The 25,287-nt window shown below is 41.4% G+C and overlaps 1 protein-coding gene and 1 non-coding gene across 2 annotated transcripts in view; both read left to right on the forward strand.

The window, feature by feature from the left end:
- Positions 1 to 20,907, forward strand: part of LOC132824298 (ethanolamine kinase 1-like) — a 378,459-nt gene extending 357,552 nt beyond the window's left edge. Inside the window, exon 9 of the mRNA XM_060838642.1 lies at positions 20,830 to 20,907. Within this exon, the coding sequence (XP_060694625.1) occupies positions 20,830 to 20,907 (78 nt within the window). The remainder of the gene's footprint in view (positions 1 to 20,829) is intronic.
- On the forward strand, positions 5,097 to 5,168 carry trnad-guc (transfer RNA aspartic acid (anticodon GUC)). The gene has a single exon. It is a non-coding gene; the product is annotated as a tRNA-Asp (tRNA).
- Positions 20,908 to 25,287: the final 4,380 nt, after the last annotated feature.

Genomic DNA, 25,287 nt, shown 5'->3' on the forward strand with positions numbered 1-25,287 from the left:
CAAGAAAAATGCAATTTTTAGTTCTCTACTTAGATATCCACAGTAGAGAATTTGTGTGACTTATATTTCTGTTTTTATTGTAGGCAATTATGTATCATTATAATTTGGCTAAAGATTGCTTTGGGTAAGGCAATGCAATTTTTCACAATATAAAAGATTCAGTGGTGTTAAGTATGTTTTCAGTTATACTGTTGTAAGTTTATTTCCTTGTTCATTTTTGAGGAAGATTCCTGTGGCCTCCTGTCATAAACAATGGCAGCACATGGAAGGCACTCCAAATCTCAATGCACAGGAATGCTGTTGATTGTCACCATCAGTGGCTGACCTGTTTTCCTTCTAACTTGTTGAAAGTCAGGCCAACCCATGTGGTGTAACACAGTGCTTGCATTTAAACACAAAGCCACTGCAACCGAACTGTGGCATAAAAGAAAATTCATATTTCGCTAAGGCTGTGCACAAAGGAAATGCAGAAGGAAAATGCATACAATTGTTGGAAATTTGTGATTCATATGGAAAGTGTTCATGTTACATAGCAGATTCATCAGTGTTTGTTAAGAAGGAAAGTTAATCTGGTGCTTTGAATGTCCAAATTCTGAAGAAGGATCCCACCCAAAATGTTAAGCTATCTTATTCTTTGAGTCACTGCCTGAATTTCTGGCACTTCATGGTTTTAAAATATAAAACTGATTGCTTCAAATCTACAGTGGTTCAAAGAAAAGGTTCTTTTTTTTTGGGATGCATTTTGAAATAAAATCTGTTATATTTAGAGAAGCTGAGTTACAAAATGACATTCTAGAATTAAAATGATATGAGTTCTGATACAGTTCTGAATGTCTGCAATAGAATGAAAGCCAAGCTTTCATCTTGAGATGACTAGATTCAGAGTGAATTTCATTTAAAGATATAATGGGAAAGTCATTGGTTGCAGGTGTTGGACCTGCCACACTCCCAATTCTTCAGCAGCTGATCAGTAAAGGTAAGAAGTTGCAAATTACTTTCAAAGAAAATATATATTCCTTTGGCACAAGGAGAAGAAGGAGATGGGGCTTACCTCCACTGCAAAACCTACCTGATGGCCAAAATCAGTTCCTCCCAATGCAATGATTAGCCATCGGTGGCTTAACCAGCACCAACAGTATAATTGAATTGGATAAAATGCAAATTAGGCTATATGTTGAACCATTGGAATGACACTTCTCTATCCAATTTTCCCCTTCTCCTTATGTGGTATCTAAATATGAGTTTAATCTTTGAAATGTTTTTGAAATACTTTTCTGCAGTGAACCAAAATTCATGAATTAATCCTGAATAGTTTATTTTGAATATTTCATACACAGTTGTTCCTTTGTGAGTTCTGTATTTACAGAACGTGGAGTCTCTTCAATCCTTGTGCTCCGTAAAAAACAACTACCTTTTGATATACAATTAAAAAATCTACCCATCGTGGCTGGTTCTTTCAGAAACAACATTCTTCTCTCTTATATTCCATTTGCTCGCTAATGAAAAACTCATTAGAGTACCATTGTGTCTACGACTATTCCCAATCTGATCTCATTTGGTAATATCCCCATGAGAGCCTACCAGCTCCTAGTCCCCTGAACCCCATACAGCCCTCTTCTAGCTTCTCCCTAAAATCTGTAAACAAGACTGCTAGGCAGGTCCACTGTTTTTGCCTCCCTCTCCCTTTTTACCTCGTTTTTATCTATCTCATCTCATATGTATACCCATATTCTGACTTTTACTCCAACAGCCTTCCCTGACCCCTGAACCCTGATATTACACCATTATGATGTTCATTTTAATCCTCTAAATTGCCAATATGGAGTTAGCAGTGACGGCCCCTGCAAATAAACACTCAACCTCGAGCCTAACTTGCTGTCCAATGCTGTTCCACATATCTTTTCACACCTTGAGATTTCCCATCACTGCCTTTGTTCCCACTTCCACAAATAACTCTACGTTATCCTCCATCCTTGACTCTTCAAATTCTTTGATCACCTACAGCCCTGCACTTACACCGTCTTTGCCAGTCAACAGATGTACCCCAAGGCTGATCTGCTTCAAGCAACCTATAGATAGCAGTACAGAGCTTTAAAGTACATTCAGATGAAGACAATATTGCACAAAGTCTAGCAAGCTCCACAGTCATTCAATTTAAAACAACACTGGCAAGTACAAGGATAGGAACTTAAAGAACAGCAAAATAAAATCAATATTGGAATGAAACAGTTTTTAAATATCTGCCTGCTGTCTTTACCACTGTCCAGCTGATGATATGCTGACTGACCACTGCTGCTGGCCTGATCGGATGAGCTGTTAAAGACACCCTGTCCAAATTCCCCTGATGTTGAGGATTCTAAGCAAACAAGTGACCCTGGGCAATTTCCTGACTGTGAGCAGACTGGGACCTGATTGATAGGACCAGGACGGGGATGGGGAATTCCATCCCTATCCCCAACTGCCCTGAGAATGAGCCCTCACCCAAAGAGTGAGCAAGTGAGCTTCCCTGAGGTGCAGCTCTGAGATGAAACCTAGTCTAATCTATGAACTTCGTGATGATCTCTATGCACAAAATATCCCTGCAATGGCCTTTAAACCCTAGTTGTCAGTGTACTCTGCAATTCAAGTCTACATTAAAGTCCTGCAATTATATCGAAGAGAAGCCCTGATGGTGGAGTGCTGCATGTATCTGGCGCCTGGGGATCATGCCCCGAGATGCTGCTCGGTGCTGGAGTCACCAGATACCCACTCTGACTTCCATGTTGGAAAACTCATAAGGTCTAGCACATTTGATAAAACAGGAAGCTGAATATTAATGAAGCAAGTTTTGCCATTGTGGCATTTAACAAGCAATAAACCCTTTTAATTACCAACTTGCCATTTCAAGAGAGAAATTCATCTTGCCACTCAGGAAAAGATAAAAGATGGGGCAAGATGCTTCTGACATCATGATAGCTTACCCTGCATTTCTTGTCTGATTCTGCCACAAACATTGCCTTTACTCAGACCCTGATAAGATTTTGCCTATGTATTTTACTATTTCTTCTCAATGCTGTGGTTGATTTTATATTATTGCAAAGATATTTAAAACCTGTTTCATTCGAATATTGATTTAATTTTGCTGTTCTTTAAGCTCCTGTCCTTGTACTTGCCAGTGTTGTTTTAAATTGAAGGATTGTGGAGCTTGCTAGACTTTGTGCAATATTGTCTTCATCTGAATGTACTTTAAAGCTTTGTACTGCTGTTGTGCTATTCTTCAGTAAAGTTTTAAATTGTGTTTAAGGTTTAATTCTATTTTGATTTTCTGCCTTCAAGCTTTTTAATCTGTTTCTTTGCAATGCTGAAATTTCCCCTTTGCTTACTGGGTTTTCCCACGCTTTTCATTACCCATGTACCCTTTTAATGATTCTGACGGTGGCTATCTGCTTCTTCCAGAGTTTCTGTAATGAAGATGGAGTATTCACCTTTCTTGATTGTTAAAAGGAAGGTTTCTTGCATTTCACAATCTAAAACACTCAAGTCGTGTCTTCTGCAAAAAAAATTTTAGCAGACTTTTCTGACTTAGGGGTTTATAAATCTTTCTGCTGAAAACAGTGACTTAATTTCTGAGTCCTAGTCCTTTAGAATCTTTATGTTCACCTGAATTTCCTGTCAGGTCCCTTTACTGTTCCTTGTCACTATGCCTCCTGAAGCCTATGTCAATGCAGCAATGCATGAGGACAGATTTGAGAATTCTCTGTTAGACTCCATTGCCTTCAATTGTCTTTGCAATGTTTCAACTGCACTAAATCCCATTTCCTTTAATCATCTTTAACTTTACTTCCTGAAACTTTCAGTTGCCTCTTACAGTTTCACCTTTGCTAAAGCTTTTTTACTTCCTAAGTGTGGAGAAAGTGAGGTCTGCAGATGCTGGAGATCAGAGCTGAAAATGTGTTGCTGGAAAAGCGCAGCAGGTCAGGCAGCATCCAAGGAACAGGAGATTCGACGTTTCAGGCATAAGCCCTTCTTCAGGAATCTTCCTGAAGAAGGGCTTATGCCCGAAACGTCGAATCTCCTGTTCCTTGGATGCTGCCTGACCTGTTGCGCTTTTCCAGCATCACACTTTCAGCTACTTTCTAAATGTGTCAGGCTTTTCTCTTTTTTCCAACCCACATTCCTTCTTACCAGCTTGGGAGTTAACTTTTGTCTTTGGAACGTCAAATTTGTCTTTTTGCTACAGATTCATAAACTGACTTGCGTAGGGAGGTCAGGAAAAACATATTTGGCTGTACATGATATTCATTTAGGGATTGCATTTCCCACAAAACGATACCACAGAAATCATCATAGAATAGTGTAGAAGATGGACATTTAGCCCACTGAGTCCCCACTGACCTTCTGAACAGCATCCCACACAGACTCACTGCCCGACCCTATCCCTGTAACCCTGCATTTGCCATGGCTAATGCACATAGCCTGCACATGCTTGGACACTATGGACAATTTAGCACTGCCAATCCACCTGACGTTTGCATCTTTGGACTGTGGGAGGAAGCCAGAGCACCTGGGAGAAATCCAGACATTTGTATATACAGCTGATTAGCCAGAGCTACATTCCCATTTGAAATATTAATGTCCAACTTGGCAATATGGTCAATGGCAGGAGAAAATGCTTCAAATTCCACAGGGACAGCTGAGTCATCAGTGCTTACTTCACAAAAGTGACCTCCACACCAAGCAGTTGCATTAGATAACAGAATGTTATTGGGAAAGCAAAGCTCTCAATTGAGAATTCCATAAAAGGATCAAAATAATGCAGTTTTATTGTAGACATTGTTGTCTTGATTTGAAGTGGATCTCATTTAGCTACTTAAGATAACCAATAGCAACTGTGTGAACTAATGATTTATACTGGCTATGTACATTTGTAATGTGTCATCTTCAAATATGGTATATAACTAAAACTAGTTGTATTGGGGAACCAAATTGTATACAGGGTACCTGAGGAGGCAGTGGCCGTGTAGAGGTCATATCCATTGTTCTGGGGGCGCGTAGTTCAAATCCCATCATGGAAGATGGTGAAGTTTAAATTCTATAAAAGTATGTTTTATGTGCTGTCCTTGTTAGTATAGTGGTTAGTATCCCCGCCTGTCACGCGGGAGACCGGGGTTCAATTCCCCGACGGGGAGGAATTTTTTGGGCGGCACAGTGGCACAGTGGATAGCACTGCTGCCTCACAGCGCTAGAGAGCCGGGTTCATTTCCTGCCTCAGGTGATTGACTGTGTGGAGTTTCCACATTCTCCCCATGTCTGCGTGGGTTTCCTCTGGGTGCTCCAGTTTCCTCCCAATGTCCAAAGATGTGCAGGTTAGGTGAATTGGCCATGCTAAATTGCCCGTAAATGTAGGGGTATGGGTGGGTTGCGCTTCGGCGGGTCGGTATGGACTTGTTGGGTCGAAGGGCCTGTTTCCACACTGTAAGTAATCTAATAGTTGAACAACCAAATTGTAATCAAGTCCACACAGAAGATTTGCTAACACCAGATTTGTTGCCCATGCAGCTGTGATTTGATTCTGCTGTTTTCTTGTGGGTTGGTTCAAGGAGTTGTTTTATTCATGATAAGCCTGAAAAGGCAAGTCCAGACACTCTTGGGTCATTTTCATCCACTGCTACACACTTTCCAATTTGGCAGGGATGTGTTCATTAATTGTTACCATGTTGGTGCTCCCAAGTAATCTTTTTTGCCTCATTTTCCTTGTCAGCTATTTTAGCATTCAAAAACCCAATGTACGGATTCTGACCTGGTTTGACTTTTATTTTCAGTTTAGTGCTTGGTTACTGCACAATGCTGTGTTGGCCATCTTCCTGGTTGGAGTCTTCATTATTCCACATTTATTATTGTCCTTCGTATTGGCTGTAAAGTTGATATTCATTTTGGTGACATTGCACACAGAAGGTTTAAAGGTTAATTTTTATTTGAAAATAACTGCAGCAGTGAAACTATGCAGTGATTTATGTCAGTTGGAGAGTTAAGAAAAACTTCAACGTCTGACTTATGGAGTTAAAAATGGGCACTTTGGATTTTTTTTTTGGCTCATTCTCTGACTTTTATTTCATGAAGAAAAGTTCCAAACAATTTCAATTTTTGTGTAACACCCAAGTCAAGTGGAAGACTTGAATACAGGTTGCCCAGATATTCCAACTAAACGTGGAATGTTATCTGTGTGGTAGTTCCTTTGGATGCATTAGCTTCTCTGTCAAGTGATAAATGTGTGCACTAGGTCTTGATAACCCTTCCATCAACTACTTCCCATGGTCTATCAACCTAAGTTTCTGTGGAATGCTCAAATTGCACAAAGCGTTTTCATCATCTCCTCCTGGAGTCTGAACCCTCTGTAGTTTGGCACTTTTCCAAATGAGGTTAAGGCTGCAATGAAGGTTGTATGTTTGCAGAAAGTTTAACAATCTGCAGGTGAACAGATCTATTTTGATTTTCGTTTGTCCCTCCTTTGGTTTTATTAGACAATTTCTCTTTGTCCTACCATTTAAAACATCGATGACAATTCTTCAACCTTGCACCATCAACATTCACCATAGCAGCTAGCAAAACAAATATTGGATATTAAACCAACTTTTTAACATTTCTATAGTGCCTGTCATGTAATACCACCAGCCCCTGCTGTTTCACATCAAGCCCAAAAGGAGAGGTTGCATTAGGTAACCAGTAGGTTTAGGGAGTGTTTTGAGGGAGGAAAACCAGATGGCTTGGGAGGGTATTCTCCAGCTGATTGTCTAGGTAACTGATGGCCCAGGCACCAACACTTAAACCCAAGAGCTCAGAATCAGAAGAATGCAAATATCCCAGAGAATAGTGGGGTTGAAAGAGATTACAGAAATAGGGAGGGATGAAGCAATAATGGGATTTGAAAGAAGTGAGATTTTTAATATTACAAAATTGCTTGACTAAGATCCGTATAAGTCAGCAAGAAAACTGGTGATAGAGGAGCAGGACTTGGTTGGAATTGAAACATATACAGCAGAGTTTTGGCTGACCTTGTGTTATAAAGGATAGAACATGAGTGCAATATAACAGTCAACTTTAGAGATGACGAAGGTGTGAGTGAGGGTTTCAGCTGCAGATAAGCTAAAACAGAAGTGACCTTACAAAGGCAGTCTTAGTGATGACATGATTTGAGGTCATAATCTCATCACTGGGTCAAATGTTCCATTATTATTGCAAACAAACAAATTTAATCTGAGACTTTTACAATGGAGAGGGAACACTAAGATGTCCAGGAGTAGCTGCATGATTCAAGAATACTGTATCCCCTGCCACCACACTTAGCAACATGCTTTCAGAGAAAACAGCAGCTTCTTCTTTTTTAAAAAATCATAATCTTCACATCCGTGACATTGGGAAATTATTACTTAATGTGAGAGGTAGCGTGCATACCAAAAATTTAAAACATCTCCTTGTGTGATTTTCCCTTAATATTCCTTCAAACCCATTCCATTGAAAAAAAGGCAATTAAAACTTACCTCTTTGATCAAGCTTTTGTTGCTTTGTCCTAGTTCTTTTTTATATGTCACTCGGCGTCAAAGTTTGTTTGATAATGCTCATGTGAAACACCCGAGGAATTTTTCCTACATTAAGGACATATTTTGCTTTTATATGCGTACATATGCAAGATTTTATTATTGCTGTTCCTATATTCAGGATAAAACATGTAAACTCTAATTATGGATTGGAAGTGTTCTTTTGATTCCTAAAGTAGAAGTATAAAAATGTAATCCAGCTTTTTCAGAATTTTGAGAAAAGGGCAAATTTTATGAAGGTTATGGAAGTGCTTCAATCACAGATCAATTTTGGTCAAAATATATGGTTCAGTTTTTAAAAAATGCATTAACCTTTAAAAATGCTCTTACTGAGCTGTTCATGCCTCAGTCAAAGCACTTGTCATCTGTCTTCAATGATTGAAATCCGGGGCAAAATCTTCCCATATTTTGGCTAAATGTCAATTTCGGGGAGTCTCAGGAAGCTTTCTGTGTGTGGTGACTCTCCTTCTGCTCACCTCATTAATTATGCATCTGAGTTTGATGCCATGTTATTCATGGAAGTGTATACTCACAGAGGAAGAAGGTGCTTGCTGCTGACAAGATCTTCACCCATTGACATTGCTATATTTAAACCTCAGCTGGGTGTGAGTTCAAACACTGCAAGCCCAGAACTATCAAACCAAGTGACTCACTCAAACACCATTCAAAAGGAGAGGGCCGAAAAAGGGAGTTGGTACCCAGTACTCAGACTGAGATCTAGAGTTGCCTGGTGGATGAGTTGGAGATAAGAGGGCCACCTTCCTTCTTCAGCGTTGCCAACAGAGACCATTACACCAAACACTACAAGCACAGTGGGAGATAGCCAGCCTGGTCATGAATAGTCATTCAGACCAGTGCCACTTCCACAGTCAAAAGAGAAGGGCAGCAATGCCTTAAAAAGGTCAATGAACTCTCTTGTCATCTTCTGCCTGCCTCCTCTCACTCTAACTGTACCACTACACACCTCCCACCAAGGCTGATCGCCAACCACTGCACAATTGGATGCAGCATCTTCAACGATGGCTCTTACCTATTCCCCTAAATGACTTAGCTTCCTTGTTCTCTGTTCTTCCTACTCATTCACTCGGGACAACTTACCATGTTTCCTACTCCTGCAATGCCCTGAACAACTCATCCAGCTATTTCCACCATACTTTCCCTCCACTTGTCCCATTGCAGGAAAAAAAAGTTCACATAATAATGCTGGGAGGGCAAACGGGCCTACTTATCTGCACACCCCTATAAGGAGATAACCATTGAAATTGCAGGATAAGATTGAGAATTGAGATTGCTCATGTGGAGATGCTCGGTGACCCTGCAACCAAGTAAGCTTCATTGTGCTGTCCTGTGCTGCTCCCCTAGTACAATCACTATGAATGAATTCTAAACATACTTAAACTTCCACCCTATTGCACAACTCAATCCCTCTCTTTTGTTATGAAGGCACCAATGGAACCCATACAGCCTCCTCCCTTAGGAGGAGAAAGTGAGGTCTGCAGATGCTGGAGATCAGAGCTGAAAATGTGTTACTGGAAAAGCGCAGCGGGTCAGGCAGCATCCAAGGAACAGGAAATTAGACGTTTCGGACATAAGCCCTTCTTCAGGAAACCTCCTCCCTTAGGAGGCCAGCACTTCACTCCATCAATTCCTCCTCCACCTCTGAAGAAGAAGTCATTGCCCCCTTAGGATAGACACCAGCCTATATCCAGCTACAGTTCAGATACTTTCACCTTAATGCATTCCCTTTAGAGATCAGACTTGGGGGCACAATCTAGTGAGCATATCACTGGCACATCTCCACAGCTGTTTGAAGACGAAACACTCCAGGTCTCTGGCACACAGAGGACAAATGGAGACGAGTCAGCTACTCGGCCCCAGACAGAAAATGACCACATGGTGTCGGCTGGAAACAACTTTGTGCAAGTGCACAGTCAGATACAAGAACAGCAGGCAGAGTTATGTAAGACACTCGGTAAACTGGATTGAAGGTTGGAGACGTCCACCAACATTTTCAGTAACATGCTGGCCCTGACCTGTGTATGTCTGGCTCCATGGGCTAGTTGGCAGCTGCCATGGAAAACCAGGTCTAACTGAACATTAACTTACTGACGTAAATACACATAGCCCTGCACTGTGGCCCTTGGTCTCAGTGGCAAGGTGACAAGGGTCTGAAGGATCCACACCTCACTCTAAACCTTTTTGTCTCAAAGGGCAGTGTGGTGAGAGCAGGCAATCAGACAGAGGAGGAGCCAGAAACAGATGCACCTGAAATCTCCTCTCAGGACACTCTGGAATTGCCAAGCCTGTTCCACCTCCACCCCACTTACACTTACAATGATTGAGGAGGATGATCCTACATCTGGTTTGGAGACTCTCACAATGTCTGGGTTCTCCAGCCACAAACTCTTCCAGAGCCAACTGCTCAAATCTTCAACACAATTCAAAAGGCCAAGAGTTGACTCTCGCCACTCCAGTTGTCAATGCCCGGACTACACCAAGACATAGTGGGATGGCAAGGAAAAAGGACATGGAATCAGTAATTTCTTCACTAAAGTGCTAAGTCACGGCTACAGTTAAAATGCAAGGGCTCAAGGATATGTGAATCTATTGATGTCCAAAAATAAGCAATGCCTTGCAACTATAACTTCTCCCTGGGATGGATGAAGAAGCTACTCTACTCTGCCATGTTTGACATTTAATTAAAAGTAAAATACTACTGGTGTTAGAGAAATTCCACAGAGCTGCCAGTATTCTGTGTAAAAAGAAATAGAGTTAATTATTTGAGTCCAAAGATTCTTCTTTGGTACTGATAGCCACATAAGTTGGCCCTACAATTAAAATTATAGATAATCAGACATGTGTATTTGTATATATGTATGTTGAATGCATATATATATTTACAGATGTGACACTCTATTTATAATGAAATGTCACCCATACCCTTCCAGGAGTTAATGTCAATGTCTTCTAATAGGCCCTTGCCTCAACTTATGGCCACTTTGTGTGTCTGACTGTGTAATTATTCATGACTGCACACTTTTCTGGGAGCACAGTTCTGTTCTAGCTGTGTGTCTTATTCAGCTTTGCGCATTAATTTAAGAATGGGTGCCATCCAATACTGTATTAGCATCCAACCCTTGCCTCATACCACTTTGTTCTAATGCGAAAGAGGTTTTAAACACAGATTCTGCAATTTTAGACAGTGGAGTGAAGTGCACCTAAGATGCATGCTAATTTAGCAGTTTTCCAAGATAACAGATACTAAAGGCTGAATATTAATGGGTGGATGAGAACGGTCTACATTAGAGGCCTCTCAAACTGATAGTGGCCATGGCAGCTCTCAGAACACAGCAGTCAATCGCATAATCATGAAAGAAGCCTTAAAAGCTAACTTTCCTGAGCACCATACAACATTAAAATCCTATCTGAATGAGTGCCACTCTTTCCCTAATACTCATCAGAAGAATCAATGTTATTATTCTTAAATATTGGGTGCAGCAGATGTTGTGAAACCTTTAAAGAATTGTTAACTGTAACATTTACTGCATAACAGGATTGGCCAGGAAAGAACAAGGAGAGAAGCTATGTTTGTTTTGTAACTAAACAAGGGCTGCTTGTCTTGGAACAACAACAAAAATTGAAGGTTGTCTTCAACTCCGACCTCTTGGAAACAAGTATAAATTCTGTTTGTCTTGTTGAGCCCCAAGTTACATTCCTCTATCATGTCAAAAGTGATGTTTCTCCTGCTCAATGTTTTCAACTTCCTGCTCAAAAGAACACTGCCACTTTCCAAACCTTCAGCATCCATTCCATCCCCTCTTTACCTGCTTCCATGTGTCAAGATTAGAACAAAGAAACTTTACAGCTGGAACAGGCCCAAGCCTGAGCCAATCCAAGTCCACTGTCTAAACCTATTGCCCAATTCCTAAGCATCTGTATCCCTCTGCTCCCCACCTACTCATGCATTCGTCCAAACGCCCCTTAAATGAATCTACCTTGCCTGCATCTACTACCTCTGCTAGCAACTCATTTCAGGCACCTACCACCCTCTGTGTAAAGTACTTGCCATGTATATCCCCCTTAAACTTTTCACCTCTCACCTTGAATGCATGACTTCTCGTTACTGAATCTCTCACCCCGGGAAAAAGCCTATCTCTATCTATCCTGTCTGTACCTTTCATTATTTTGTAGATCTCAATCAGGTCCCCCCTCAATCTCCTTTTTTCTAATGACAACAATCCTAACCTATTCAACCACTCTTCATAGCTAGCACATTCCATAGCAGGCAACATCCATGAAAACCTTCTCTGCACCCTCTTCAAAGCATCCACATTATTTTAGTAATGTGGCAACCAGAACTGTACACAGTGTTCTTACTGCGACTGAACCAAAGTCTTATACAATTTTGACATGACCTACCAGTTCTTACACTTAATACCCTGTCCGATGAAGGCAAGCAAACCATATGCCTTCTTGACCACTCTATCCACTTGTGCAGCCATCTTCAGGGTACAATGGACGTGAACTCCCAGATTTCTTTGCTCATCAACTTTTCCCAAGGCTCTTCGATTTACAGTATAGTTTGCTCTAGAAATAGATTTCCAACAATGCATCACCTCACATTTACCTGGATTGAACTCCATCTGCCACTTCTCCGCTCAGCTCTCCAGTCTATCTATATTCTGCTGTATTCTTTGACAGTCCCCTACTCTTTCTGCTACTCCACCAATCTTCGTGTCATCTGAAAACGTACTGATCAGACCAACAATGCCCTCTTCCAGATCATTTATGTATATCACAAAGAACAGTGGCCACAGCGCTGATCTCTGTGGAACACGACTGGTCACCTTTCTCCATTTCCAGAAACTCTCTTCAACTGCTACTCTCTGTCTCTTGTTGCTCAACCAGTTCTTTATCCACCTAGCTAGAACACCCTGCACACCATGTGACTTCACTTTCTCCATTAGTTTACCATGGGGAACCTTACTGAAGTCCATGTATATGACATCTACAGCCCTTCCTTCATCTATCAACTTGGTCACTTCCTCAAATTACTCTATTAAGTTGGTAAGGCATGATCTACACTGCACAAAACCATGTTGCCTATCTCTGATAAGCCCATTCTTTTCCAAATATGAATAGATCTTATCCCTCAGTACCTTTTCCAGCAACTTTCTGATCACTGACATCAGGCTCACTGGTCTGTAGATACCTGGAATATCCCTACTACCCTTCTTTTCGAGGGAGCAACATGAGCAATTTTCCAGTCCTCCAGCACCTCACCTGTATTTAAGGATGCCACAAAGATATCTGTCAGGGCCCCATCTATTTCCTCTCTTGCCTCCCTCAGCAACCTGAGAAAGATCCCATCCAGTCCTGGGGATTAATATCCTTTAGCCTACCCAACATATCTTCCATCCTTATATCGACATGATCCAGAGTAAGCAAATCTCTAATCTCAGCATTCATCACCTCCCGTTCCTCAGTGAACACTGATGCAAAGTAATTTGTCTGGTTCAACACACAACCTTCCAATCTTATCCTTTAGTGAACCAACCCTTTTTCTGGTTATCCTCTTGCTTCTTATATAAGAATAAATGGCCTTGGGATTCTCCTTAATTCTGCCCGCTAAAGTTATTTCATGACCCCTTTTAGTCCGCTTGATTCCTCATTTACGATTGTTCCTACTCTCCCGATATTCCTCCAAGGCATGTTCTGTTCATAGCTGCCTGGACATTATGCACGTTTCCCTTTTCCTCTTGGCTATTTGCATGATTTCTCCTGCCATCCACTGTTCACAGATCTTGCCTTTCCTATCCCTTGTTTCCAAAGCGACATGTCTATCCTGCACTATCTTCAACCAATCTTTGAAAGCCTCCCACATATCAAATGTGGACTTTCCTTCAAATAGCTGTGTCCAATCCACATTTCCAGACCCCTGACTAATTTTGATATAATTGGGCTTGGCCCAGTTTAGTACTCGTCCTTTCTGTGTTCTGTACCCTAAAATTTACAGAATTGTGGTCACTAGTCCCAAAGAAATCCTCCACTGCAATTTCTGCCACCTGGTCTGGCTCATTCCCGAACATCAGGTCCAATATGGCCCCTTCCCTTGTCGAACTATTGACATACTGCTCTAGAAAACTTATCTGGATGCTCCTTACAAATTCTGCCCCATCCAGACTTCTGACACTGAGTGTATCCCAGTCAATGTTGGGAAAATTAAAATCTCCCATCACCACCACCCTGTTGCCTCTACATCCTTCCATAATCTGTTTACCTACTTGTTTTCTACCTCGCGCTGACTGTTGCGAGGCTTGTAATATAGCCCCAACAATGTAACTTCTTATTTCTCAGCTCCACCCATAATGCCTCACTGCTCAAGCCCTCCATAGTGTCCTCCTTTAGCACAGCCATGATATCATCCCTGACTAGCAATGCAACTCCTACCCCCCCAACCGCCCCCCCCCACCCCCACCCCCTTTTACTTCCCTCCCTGTCCTGTCTGAAGCATCTATGTCCTGGAACATTTAATTGCCAAACGTGCCCTTCCTTCAACCAAGTCTCTATGATTACATTAACATCATACTCAAAGTTTGGGAGAAGATTTGTAGCTCAGGTGCTCCTTGTTGTGATTCTGTTTGTCGAGCTGGGAGTTTGTGCTGCAAACGTTTCGTCCCCTGTCTAGGTGATATCCTCAGTGCTTGGCAGCCTCCTGTGAAGCGCTTCTGTGATGTTTCCTCCGGCATTTATAGTGGTTTGTCTCTGCCGCTTCCGGTTGTCAGTTTTTGATGTCCGCTGCAGTGGCCGGTATATTGGGTCCAGGTCGATGTGTTTGTTGATAGAATCTGTGGATGAGTGCCAGGCCTCTTGGAATTCCCTGGCTGTTCTCTGTTTGGCTTGTCCTATAATAGTAGTGTTGTCCCAATCGAATTCATGTTGCTTGTCATCTGCGTGTGTGGCTACTAAGGATAGCTGGTCGTGTCATTTCATGGCTAGTTGGTGTTCATGGATGCGGGTCGTTAGCTGTCTTCCTGTTTGTCCTATGTAGTGTTTTGTGCAGTCCTTGCTCGTTGGAGTAGTATTCTGAAAGCTTCGGTTGTGTGTGTTGGGATGGTTGCTGGTGTAGTTGAGTATTTGGGAGAAAGTGAGGACTGCAGATGCTGGAGATCAGAGCTGAAAATGTGTTGCTGGAAAAGTGCAGCAGGTCAGGCAGCATCCAAGGAGCAGGAGAGTCGACGTTTCGGGCATGAGCCTTCCTGAAGAAGGGCTCATGCCCAAAATGTCGACTCTCCTACTCCTTGGATGCTGCCTGACCTAGTTGAGTATTTGAGTAAAAAATGAGGTCTGCAGATGCTGGAGATCACAGCTGCAAATGTGTTGCTGGTCAAAGCACAGCAGGTTAGGCAGCATCTCAGGAATAGAGAATTCGACGTTTCGAGCATGAGCCCTTCATCAGGAATAAGAGAGAGAGAGCCAAGCCGGCTGAGATAAAAGGTAGGGAGGAGGGACTAGGGGGAGGGGCGATGGAGGTGGGATAGGTGGAAGGAGGTCAAGGTGAGGGTGATAGGCCGGAGTGGGGTGGGGGCGGAGAGGTCAGGAAGAGGATTGCAGGTTAGGAGGGCGGTGCTGAGTTGAGGGAACCGACTGAGACAAGGTGGGGGGAGGGGAAATGAGGAAGCTGGAGAAATCTGAATTCATACCTTGTGGTTGGAGGGTTCCCAGGCGGAAGATGAGGCGCTCCTCCTCCAGCCGTCGTGTAGTTGTGTTCTGCCGGTGGAGGAGTCCAAGGACCTGCATGTCCTCGGTGGAGTGGGAGGGGGAGTTAAAGTGTTGAGCCACGGGGTGATTGGGTTGGTTGGTTCGGGCGGCCCAGAGGTGTTCTCTGAAGCGTTCCGCAAGTAAGCGGCCTGTCTCACCAATATAGAGGAGGCCACATCGGGTGCAGCGGATGCAATAGATGATGTGTGTGGAGGTACAGGTGAACTTGTGGCGGATATGGAAGGATCCCTTGGGGCCTTGGAGGGAAGTGAGTGTGGAGGTGTGGGCGCTAGTTGAGTATTTGGTCAGTGTTTGTCGGTTTTCTGTACACGCAGGTTTGTAATTCTCCCTTGTCCTTTCTTTCTACTGTGACATCCAGAAATGTGAGTTTGTTGTCAGTTTCTTCCTCCTTGGTGAACTTTATGCCTGTGAGGGTGTTGTTGATGATGTTAAATGTCTCTTCTATCTTGTTTCGTTTTGTGATGACAAAGATGTCATCTACGTAGCGAACCCAGATTTTTGGTTTGATGATTGGTAGCGCTGTTTGTTCTAGTCTTTGCATTACCACTTCTGCTATGAATCCTGATAGCAGAGATCCCATGTGTGTGCCGTTGGTTTGTTTGTAGACTGTGTTGTTGAAAGTGAAGGGAGTGGTGAGGCACAGGTCCACTAGCTTCATGATGTTTTCATTGGTAATGTGATTGATGGTGGTTGGTGTGTGTGTGATGGTCTGTTCTAAAAGTGTGGTAAGTGTTTCCTTTGCCAGGTCGATGTTGATGGAGGTGAACAGTGCTGTTATGTCGAATGAGATCATTGCTTCGTCTTCCTCTATTTTGGTGTTTTTGATGATTTTTAGGAATTCCTGGGTGGAGTGGATGGAGTGCTGTGACTCTTCTACTAGGTATTTCAGTCTTGCGTGTAGTTCTGTGGCCAGTCTGTAAGTTGGTGTTCCAAGTAGTGAGACTATAGGTCTGAAGGGGGCTCCTGGTTTATGGATTTTTGGTAGTCCGTAGAACCGTGGGGTGTTGATCCCGTCGGGTTTCATTTTCTGGAATTCCGTCTTGTTTAATTGTCCGAAATTGTGTAATTTTCTTAGGAGATATGTAATTTTGTTTCCTAATTGTGGGGTCAGGTCTAGCGCCACCTTTTGGTAGGTGTTGGTGTCTGCGAGTAGTGCATTGGCTTTCTCTATGTAGTCCCTTCTGTTCAGGATGACTGTGAGCCGACATTTGTCTGCAGGTAATATAACGATGTTTTTGTCTTTTTTGAGGTTTTCTAGGGCTTTCTTTTCTTGTGTGTTCAGTTTGTATCCTTCCCTTTTTCGGCTCAGAGTAGGTGCAACTGTCTGTCTGATAGTCTGTTGTGTTTCTTCCGTGAGATTGCTGTCCTTCAATGTGGTTTCTAATGTCGCTAGAAAATCCTTCTTGTCAGCGTCTCGGTAATTGAAATTTAATCCTTTGACTAGTACCGCTTCTTCTGTGTCTGATAGGGTCCGGTCTGATAAGTTCTTTATCCGTGCCCCTGTGTTATCGGTTTTGTCTTTTTTTGTGAGTTTGTCAAGTTTTTTCTTCAGGTCCTGATTTTTCTTTGTCGGTGTTTGTCGTTGTTTGGTATTTATGGCTCGTTCTACCGCATCTGTCCATTCCACTATTCCAACGAGCCACCACACACTGCAGCACAGACGAACTTCGAAAAACAGAGGAGAACCACCTATACGACGTATTCAAGAAGAACGGATACTCAAAAAACACAGTGTGCATATTCCTCAAGAACAAACCACGACAAGCAGACAAGACACAGCCAAAAACCCTAACCACCTTACCATATATCAAAGAAGTTTCAGAAATGACAGCCAGACTATTGAGACCCTTCAGAATCCTAGTAGCACACAAACCCACCAACACCCTCAAACAAAAACTAACAAACTTAAAAGACCCAGTACAACCCATGGACAAAACCAACGTCATCTATAAAATTCCACGCCAGGACTGCCACAAACCCTACGTAGGACAAAAAGGAAGAAAGTTAGCCTCCAGGATACATGAACACCACCTAGCCACAAAAAGACACGACCCCCTCTCCCTCATAGCCCTACACATGGATGAAGAAAAACACCATTTTGACTGGGACAACACATCAATCTTGGGACAGGCTAAGCAAAGACATGCCAGAGAATTCCTAGAGGTCTGGCACTCCAACCACAAAGCCATAAACAAGCACATAGATCTAGATGCCATCTATCAACCCCTCAGAAAATGAACAGGAAATGACATCACCACAAACCCCAGGAACCCATCCTGGAGAAAGATATAAATAGAAAGCAGGAGACAACAGCTTCGCTTCACTTGGAGGTCACCACTGATGATGTTACCCAGCCAAGTAATGAAACGTCGGGATATCAAACCTACAACTCAGCGAGCAAACCTACACCCTAAGGAACAGATGCTTTCTATTCACCATGTCCATGCCCCCCATAATCTTGTCCACCTATATCAGAGCCCCTCTCCATTTTCTCTGCTGTAAAGAAAACAATCTGAGTTTATCCAGCCTCCCTTCATAGCCAAACTGCACTATGCCTGGAAACATCCTGGTGAATGTCCTGTACACCTCCTTCAGTACAATCAAATTCTTTCTATGGGTGGTAGCCAGAACTGTACACAGTATCCAGCTGTGGCCTAACCTAAAGTGCTGCACAGCTCTAATGTGGCCTCCCTGCTCTTATAATCTGTGATGCAACTGATAAAGTCTCTTATGCTTTCTGAACTAACCTATTAACCTGTCCTAGTACTTTCAGGGATCTGTGAACAAACACCACAAGATTCTCTGAGTTTCCTCATGTCCTGTCATTCATTGAGTACTCCCATGTTTTGTTACTTCTTCCAACGTGCATCACTTTACACTTTTTGGAGTTAAGTTCCATCTGTCCCTGATCAGCCCATCTGATCAATCCAACTATTTCTTCTTCTAACCTAATACTTTCTCCTTCACTATTAACCGCCCAGTCACCTTTCATACCTTTTGCAATTTACTTACCAGTTGCTTCTATATTGTTTTATATCACAAACAATAAGAGACCTATCATTGATCCCTGTGATATACTACCAAACACTTCAGTCATACAAACAATCTTCTGTTACTACTGGTAGGCTAATTTTGGGTCCATCTTGTCAAATTACCCTAGATGCCATGTATTTCTACCTTCTTTTTCATTCTCCCATGTGGGAATGTGTCAAGCGCTTTTCCGAAATTCATAAAAACTACACCACTCTCTGCAAACTTGTTCACCTCCTTGAAAAATTCAATCAGATTTCTTGGGCACAACCTCCCTCTGTCAAAGCCATGATAACTATCCCTGGGAAAACCTTGCCTTCCAAGTAGGGATTAGTTCTTTCCTCCAGAATTTTGTCCTATAGTTTCCAATTAATTTGTCACGATTAGTGACATGCTCATGATTACATCTGGCTAGAGATTTGAATATATGTTGTTGGTAAATGAATGAGCCGTGCATGCAAATCATTTCATGCCATCACTGAATCTCTGGATGGCCCTTGAGAGAAGAGCCTCACATCACCCTCAAGCATCCTAGCCCCTCAGATAAAACAGTGCAATCATACATCGCCCACTATGAGTGAGCTGGCTATCAGTTTTCATTTCTATTGCACAATTAAAATTAAGAGTCATAGTCTCACAGAGATATACAGCATGGAAACAGTCCCTTTGATCCAACTTGTCAATGCCAACCAGATATCCTGAATTAATCTTGTCCCATTTGCCAGTATTTGGCCCATATCCCTCTAAACCCTTCCTGTTCATATGACCATCCAGATGCCTTTTAAATGTTGTAATTGTACCAGCCTCCACCACTTCCTCTGTCAGCTCACTTCATACATGCACCACCCTCTGTGTGAAAAAGATGCCCCTCAGATCCATTTTAAACCTTTCCCCTCTCACCTTAAATCTATGCCCTCTAGTTTTAGAGTCCCCTACCCCAGGGAAAAGACCTTGTCCATGCCCATCACAATTTTATAAAACTCTATTAGGTCACCCCTCAGCCTCCGACACTCCAGGGAAAATAATCCCTGTCTATTCAGACTTTCCCTATAGCTCAAACCTTCCAACCCTGGCAACATCCTTGTAAATCTTTTCTGAACCCTTTCAAGTTTCACAACATTTGGAGGTAGGTGGAATAATATAAAATGAATGTTCCTGAGAGAGTTCCAAGCTGTATCTGAAAGTTGATATTCCCCTGAAGCCTTTTTGTGTACTTGCCCCTGTCAATCCCATTATCTGTTGAAACCTTAAGAGGAAATTGGATGTTTTTCTCCATCATATTTGTTAGCATTGCCTACACTGCTCGAGGACTGGGCAAGTTCTACCAATGATGTTTAACTGGAGTTAACTCACCTGCTCCCGACAAACTTAACATTGGTCTTCTTTATTGATCTACTTACAGCAAACCAGTAATTCACAATGAATTTGATCCTTGTCATTCCAACATTGTCCATTTTTTTTTCTCTTACGAGTTCCACACCACTGTAGCAACTCAAACACAAAATCAATGTTGAGACATCAGTAAAGCTGTGCTGCACTGTTGGAGATGTTATCTTTTGGATGTCAAATTGAGATGTTACTTCAAGGAGAAGCAGCAGAGGCATCCCTAGTGTCCTGACCAGTATTTATCACTCAATAAAATTTATGAAGCTATATTATCTGCTCCTTGTAGCATTACAGATTTTGAAAGATTTCTGAATCCGAACAGACTTCTCTAAATTAATCAGTCGGGCAATTATGACAATTCAACAATTTCAGGGTCACTTTTAAAGCAGAACTGAATTCAAATTCTTGAACTACCGTACCATGTTTTGAATCCATATCTGGATTACTGATACAGGTTTTTGGACTAGTAATGCAGTAACATCGCCATTGATTTACCATACTCTGTCTTTCATTCTTTGTTTAAATGCCTGGTTAGACTAAGTAACTCATTAGAAATTCTCTCAGTTTAAGATGGCTGCTTGTAATTTGTAAGGTGCCTAGATACATAAATAAGACACAAAAAACTTGCAGTCAACTTATTTAGAAATTGCCTCCCTGTCTTCAAGGGTGAGCACCCAGGATTACTCTCATGTATTTACTTGGCCTTTGCATCAAACAACCTTTCCAATAATCAGAGTTGTTTCCTTTTTTTAAAAAGTAGGAAGTAAATCCAAAAGGTGGATAATGAAAGAAAATGTCATGTTGTACTGATGTCTGGGTTTAGAGTGAGGAGACAGTAAACATTTTGCCAAGTCAAGAGTTTAATCACTTTTTCTAACGTGGTGTAAAATTCTTTCATATATTGCACTTTCATTTCTCTGTAACTATAAAGAGAAGTATCTTGCTAATGCACTTTTTGACTTAAATCTGTGTCATTTCTGAAATAAACATAGATTGTAGTATTGGTCACTACTTTTACTTTCTTTGGTCTCAATTTTTTTTTTCTCTCTCTGTTTAGGCTTCACACTTCTCCTGGGGCCTCTGGGCTGTCCTCCAGGCCAGATATTCCACCATTGACTTTGATTTCCTGAGGTAAGTGCCCTGCATTTTTAGACAAAGTGAAAGAAAACAAAATCTAGCTTGTGTCTGGCTCATTGTTGCTGACAATGTGAACGCTAATGCAATTGGAAGCAGCACGTCTAAATAGTCTGTCATGTTTTCTTTAATGTTTTGTAACCCACAGATGGGATTCATTTCCACCCTGTTCCAAAAATGTAAACGATAAAACAGCATTAAAGCACTTTAAACTACTTGATGACATTTTGGTCACGTTAATGAAAACTGGCATTTATACCGATTAGGACAAATCAATCAAAAGATTGAAATACCATTGAGTGTTTCTCTCCTTGTATTCAACCTACTTTCTTGGAGTGCATTTGTAAATTATTAAAATCTGATTTGAATATTTCAATGCTTTGATTAAAACATACAACAAAATGGTATCAATTGAATTGGCCCATTTAATTTGTTTTTTCAGTGCATTTCATGTTTTGTCCTGCTCGTAACTCATCCCTTTCTAACTTAACCTCTCAACGCAAGTACTGTTTCAGTAGTCTTTTCCAGCTTTGGTGGTTACATTAATTGTTAATGACAAAGGCAACCTTCACTCTGTGTGGTTTCCTGCCCACATTTGGATCATTTACAGGGTCTTTTTCCTGATAGGAAATGCAATATGAGATGTGCGAAAACAGTGCGTATATTGTAGTTTAATTGGCTTTTACTGTCGCTCATCCAAGTTCGGCGCGTGTGCTGTAGGGTGTCTGTTCCACAACAGGAAAGAATAAACCCAGACTCAAATCATAGGAAATTCATCAAATATGGTTCTTGGAGTTCTGTCTTTCAAGCTCTGTTTCATTGCCATATGATCTCCATAAACCGAATTACTGTTGGCTTAGGTACAAGACTAAAGGCGCCTGGGGCTAGTTCATAATGAAATCCACATGCACGTGACAATAGAATGATCATGGAGAAGCATGGAAATTTCTCCATTGGATCACTTTATTTCTTTTATAAAAATAAACTCACTATACTTACTACACTTAAGGGAGGAACTGATAATTCACTTGCAGTTTGGATGCATGCGTGCCAAACCATTAATAGTGACAGGACTAAATGGGTACTTAGACTATCAGATATCTCAAACATTTTTATTGGATGAATATAGTGTACTGTCAAACCTACCCTGCAGTAAGTATATACATTTTATTAATGTTTCAGCTGTGTATCGCAAAAGATGCTGCAAAGTTTGACACTCGGTTTGGCTACTGTAAAACTTTATGCAAAACTTTAAAGCATGTAAATGTTTTTACTATTTCCCTTTTTGCATGCTTCCCAATTCAACAATTCTTTTATAAGATTAGTTGTACCATTAAAAGTGACACTTAAGCTGGAGGCATGATATTTGGTTAGTAAGGGCACGTGGTTGGGCCGGAATTTAGTGTGGTCCTAACAGTAGAACATTTGGCTCTGTCCCTCACTATTGTTCCTGATGGCACTTCATTGCATCACTTAGAAGTATTTGCTTTTCTCAAATCCTTTAATTCACATGGAAGATTAATGTTTAATCATAACTATAGTCTTTATTAAGTTTTATTTTTGTAAATACATTAAATATTAAGTACATGCAAAATAGTACTGTCAGAGTCATTTAAATGGTCTATTTCAACTTTCAATCTATGTCTCTTCTATGAAAGAGCTCAAGATTGACTTATTAAAAAAAATCCATCTCCTGTAAAGCCATGCTTTATATGTTTTTATGATTTTAAAATAACATTGTAAGTCTCTTATTGTTGTGACACTTTAATATTCGGTTAATCTGTTCCTGAATTCTTATTACCTTGAGATGCCTTTTCACTCTTATAGCTCCTTATGTACAGGATCAGATCATCGTCCAGACATCCCTTTTGCAATTTTCCCTCATAATTTTCAGCATTCACGCTTGAGAATAACTTTGCAATACTTACATGCACTGTTGTTCATATTTTCATGTTTCAGCTACCAGAAATGGACATGGTAATAAAAGTGCAGCTGGACTAGATAGCTGTAGAGTTTATTCATAACTTCCTCTATTTGTTTTGTTTATATAGGTCAGCATTCCATTGGCTTTTTTGTTTGCAGTTTGTATTGACTGGACCTGTTAAAGTCTACAAAGCTCTCTTACAGCTTTGTTCTTCATTATTTCAATACCATTCACGTATTTCACACACTGCCTATTCTTCCTTTTTTATGTAGAGTTCTTTACAGCTGTGAAGTACTTGCATTAAATTTTGTCTGCCCTTGTTCTGTCACTTGCATATTTTGTTCATGTAACGTCTGAGTTGCTTCCTGTAATACCACTGGTGTTGGAAGGTGCCATTAAATCTGTGTAGGTTCGTGGGACTGCAGGATGCTGTATAGACAGGGGTAAGCAGAAAAATGGCAAGATATCTAAAATCCTGGTATTTTGTTGATTCTGATGATCTTCTGGTTCTCTTTCCTTTCCCTGTATTATCTTGTGTTAAGGATCAAAACTGGGATTTTCTTGAGCATGGCTACTAGCCCCTCGGAACCATACAAAAAATGATTCTGAATCCAATTCTGCCCCCAGTAGGGGGAGGCAATTCAGAAAGGATAGATGAGTTGAGCAAATTATGGAAATGTATAGAAAAATGACAGGATCAACTTCTAACAGATAGGTATGATATGCTGCACATAATAAAGGAAAATGGACAGCACATATTCTGTGGTGGTCATCAGAAACCCAAAAATGTACAGCTAACCCAGTTGTTTAGAAGTAACCCAAGGTTTGGAAGAAGACGTAAAGAACCCACATTGCAACATGGTGACAGATTTGGAGATGAAAATGTGTTGCTGGTTGCAGGTCCTGTTCCTTGGATGCTGCCTAACCTGTTGCGCTTTAACCAGCAACACATTTTCAGCTCTGATCTCCAGCATCTGCAGACCTCACTTTTTACTCGACAGAATTGGAGACACTAGTCTGCTTTATTTCAGACAAATTTGAAGAACCATGAGGCAAGATTGGATAACCAAAGGGAATTATAAACTACAAGGCAAGAACAGCCTTAGAAGACTTCCTTCCAGGAGAAAAGTTTTGTTTTCAATTCATTCATGGTATGTGGGAATTCAGATACATAGTTCTTTAACATGTGCATTACATGTAGGTAAGGTGATTTGGAAGCATTTAGTATGCTTGCCTTCATTACTTTGACCTTTGCATATAGGAGTTGGAACATTATGTTGAGGTTGCACAGGATGTTGGTGAGGTCTGTTCTAAGGACTGTGTCCTGTTCTGGTCACCCTGTTATCGGAAGGATATCTTTAAGCTGGAGAGTGTTCAGAAGAGTTTTACCAGGTTGTTGCTGGAAATGGAGGATTTGCGTTGTAAGGAGAGGTTGGATACACTCGGACTTTTCTAATTGGAGCATAAGAGGTTGAGAAGTGACTTGAGGTTTATAAAATAATGAAGGTTATAAGGTGAATGGAAGGTGTCTTTTCCCTAGGGTGGGGGATTTTAAGACTAAGGGGCACACCTTTAAGGTGAGAGGAGAAAGATTTTTAAAAGACATAGTGGCAATTTTGTTACACAGAGTGGTTCGTGTGTGGAATGAACTTCCAGAGTAAGTGGTGAATGCGGCCTCAGCGGTGGATGAATAGAAAGGATTTGAGGGATATGGGCCAAATGCAGGCTGTCTCGTTTGAGATTATGGTTGGCATGGACTGATTGACTGAAGGGTCTGTTTCTGTGCTGTATGACTCTAACATGATCAACATTATACAGTCTGAGCAAGGGCTAGCCTTTGATCAGTCAACCCAGCCTGTGAGTCAGCCCATTGGAAATCAAGACTCCAGTGAGCAATTCAGTGCAAGGCGGAGGCTTATTCCAAGCCCATCATTGCAGTAGGCCCAAAAGTGTGAGTCCCACCTAACAGGAAGAAAATGGGAAAAGGCAAAATCTGCCATTTTGATATGCTGACTCTGTGGTGCAAGAATGAATGGCAAGTGACATGGTTGTCCAGCAGGTGATGTTCAGTGCCTTTATTTTAGCAGATTCAACCACCTTCAGCAATTTTGCAACAGAATATCTTAAAAGTCCATCAAGCAGACAAACTGCAAAGTGAAAGAAAAACCAGAAAATTAAACAAGAGAAAAAGACAAGAAAACAATATAGTTACAAACTTTCCCCAGTCAAATGGATAGGGTTGGTCCTATAACAACAGCTGATGATCTGGACCAGGATTATTGGTCAGTCAGTTTCAAAGCTGGAAATGCTGATTTTAGTTTTCTTGATTCAGAGTTGAATTACTACTATCGTGCTTGATACTTTAGAGGAGCTTTACACTGTATAACCTTGACTATCAGGTGTCTGGGATGCATCAGTGTTTCAGCCATGGATCTTTTGAGCAACATTTACCAAAAG

The sequence above is a fragment of the Hemiscyllium ocellatum genome, chromosome 18, assembly GCF_020745735.1.
Source record: "Hemiscyllium ocellatum isolate sHemOce1 chromosome 18, sHemOce1.pat.X.cur, whole genome shotgun sequence".
Classification (NCBI taxonomy): domain Eukaryota; kingdom Metazoa; phylum Chordata; class Chondrichthyes; order Orectolobiformes; family Hemiscylliidae; genus Hemiscyllium; species Hemiscyllium ocellatum.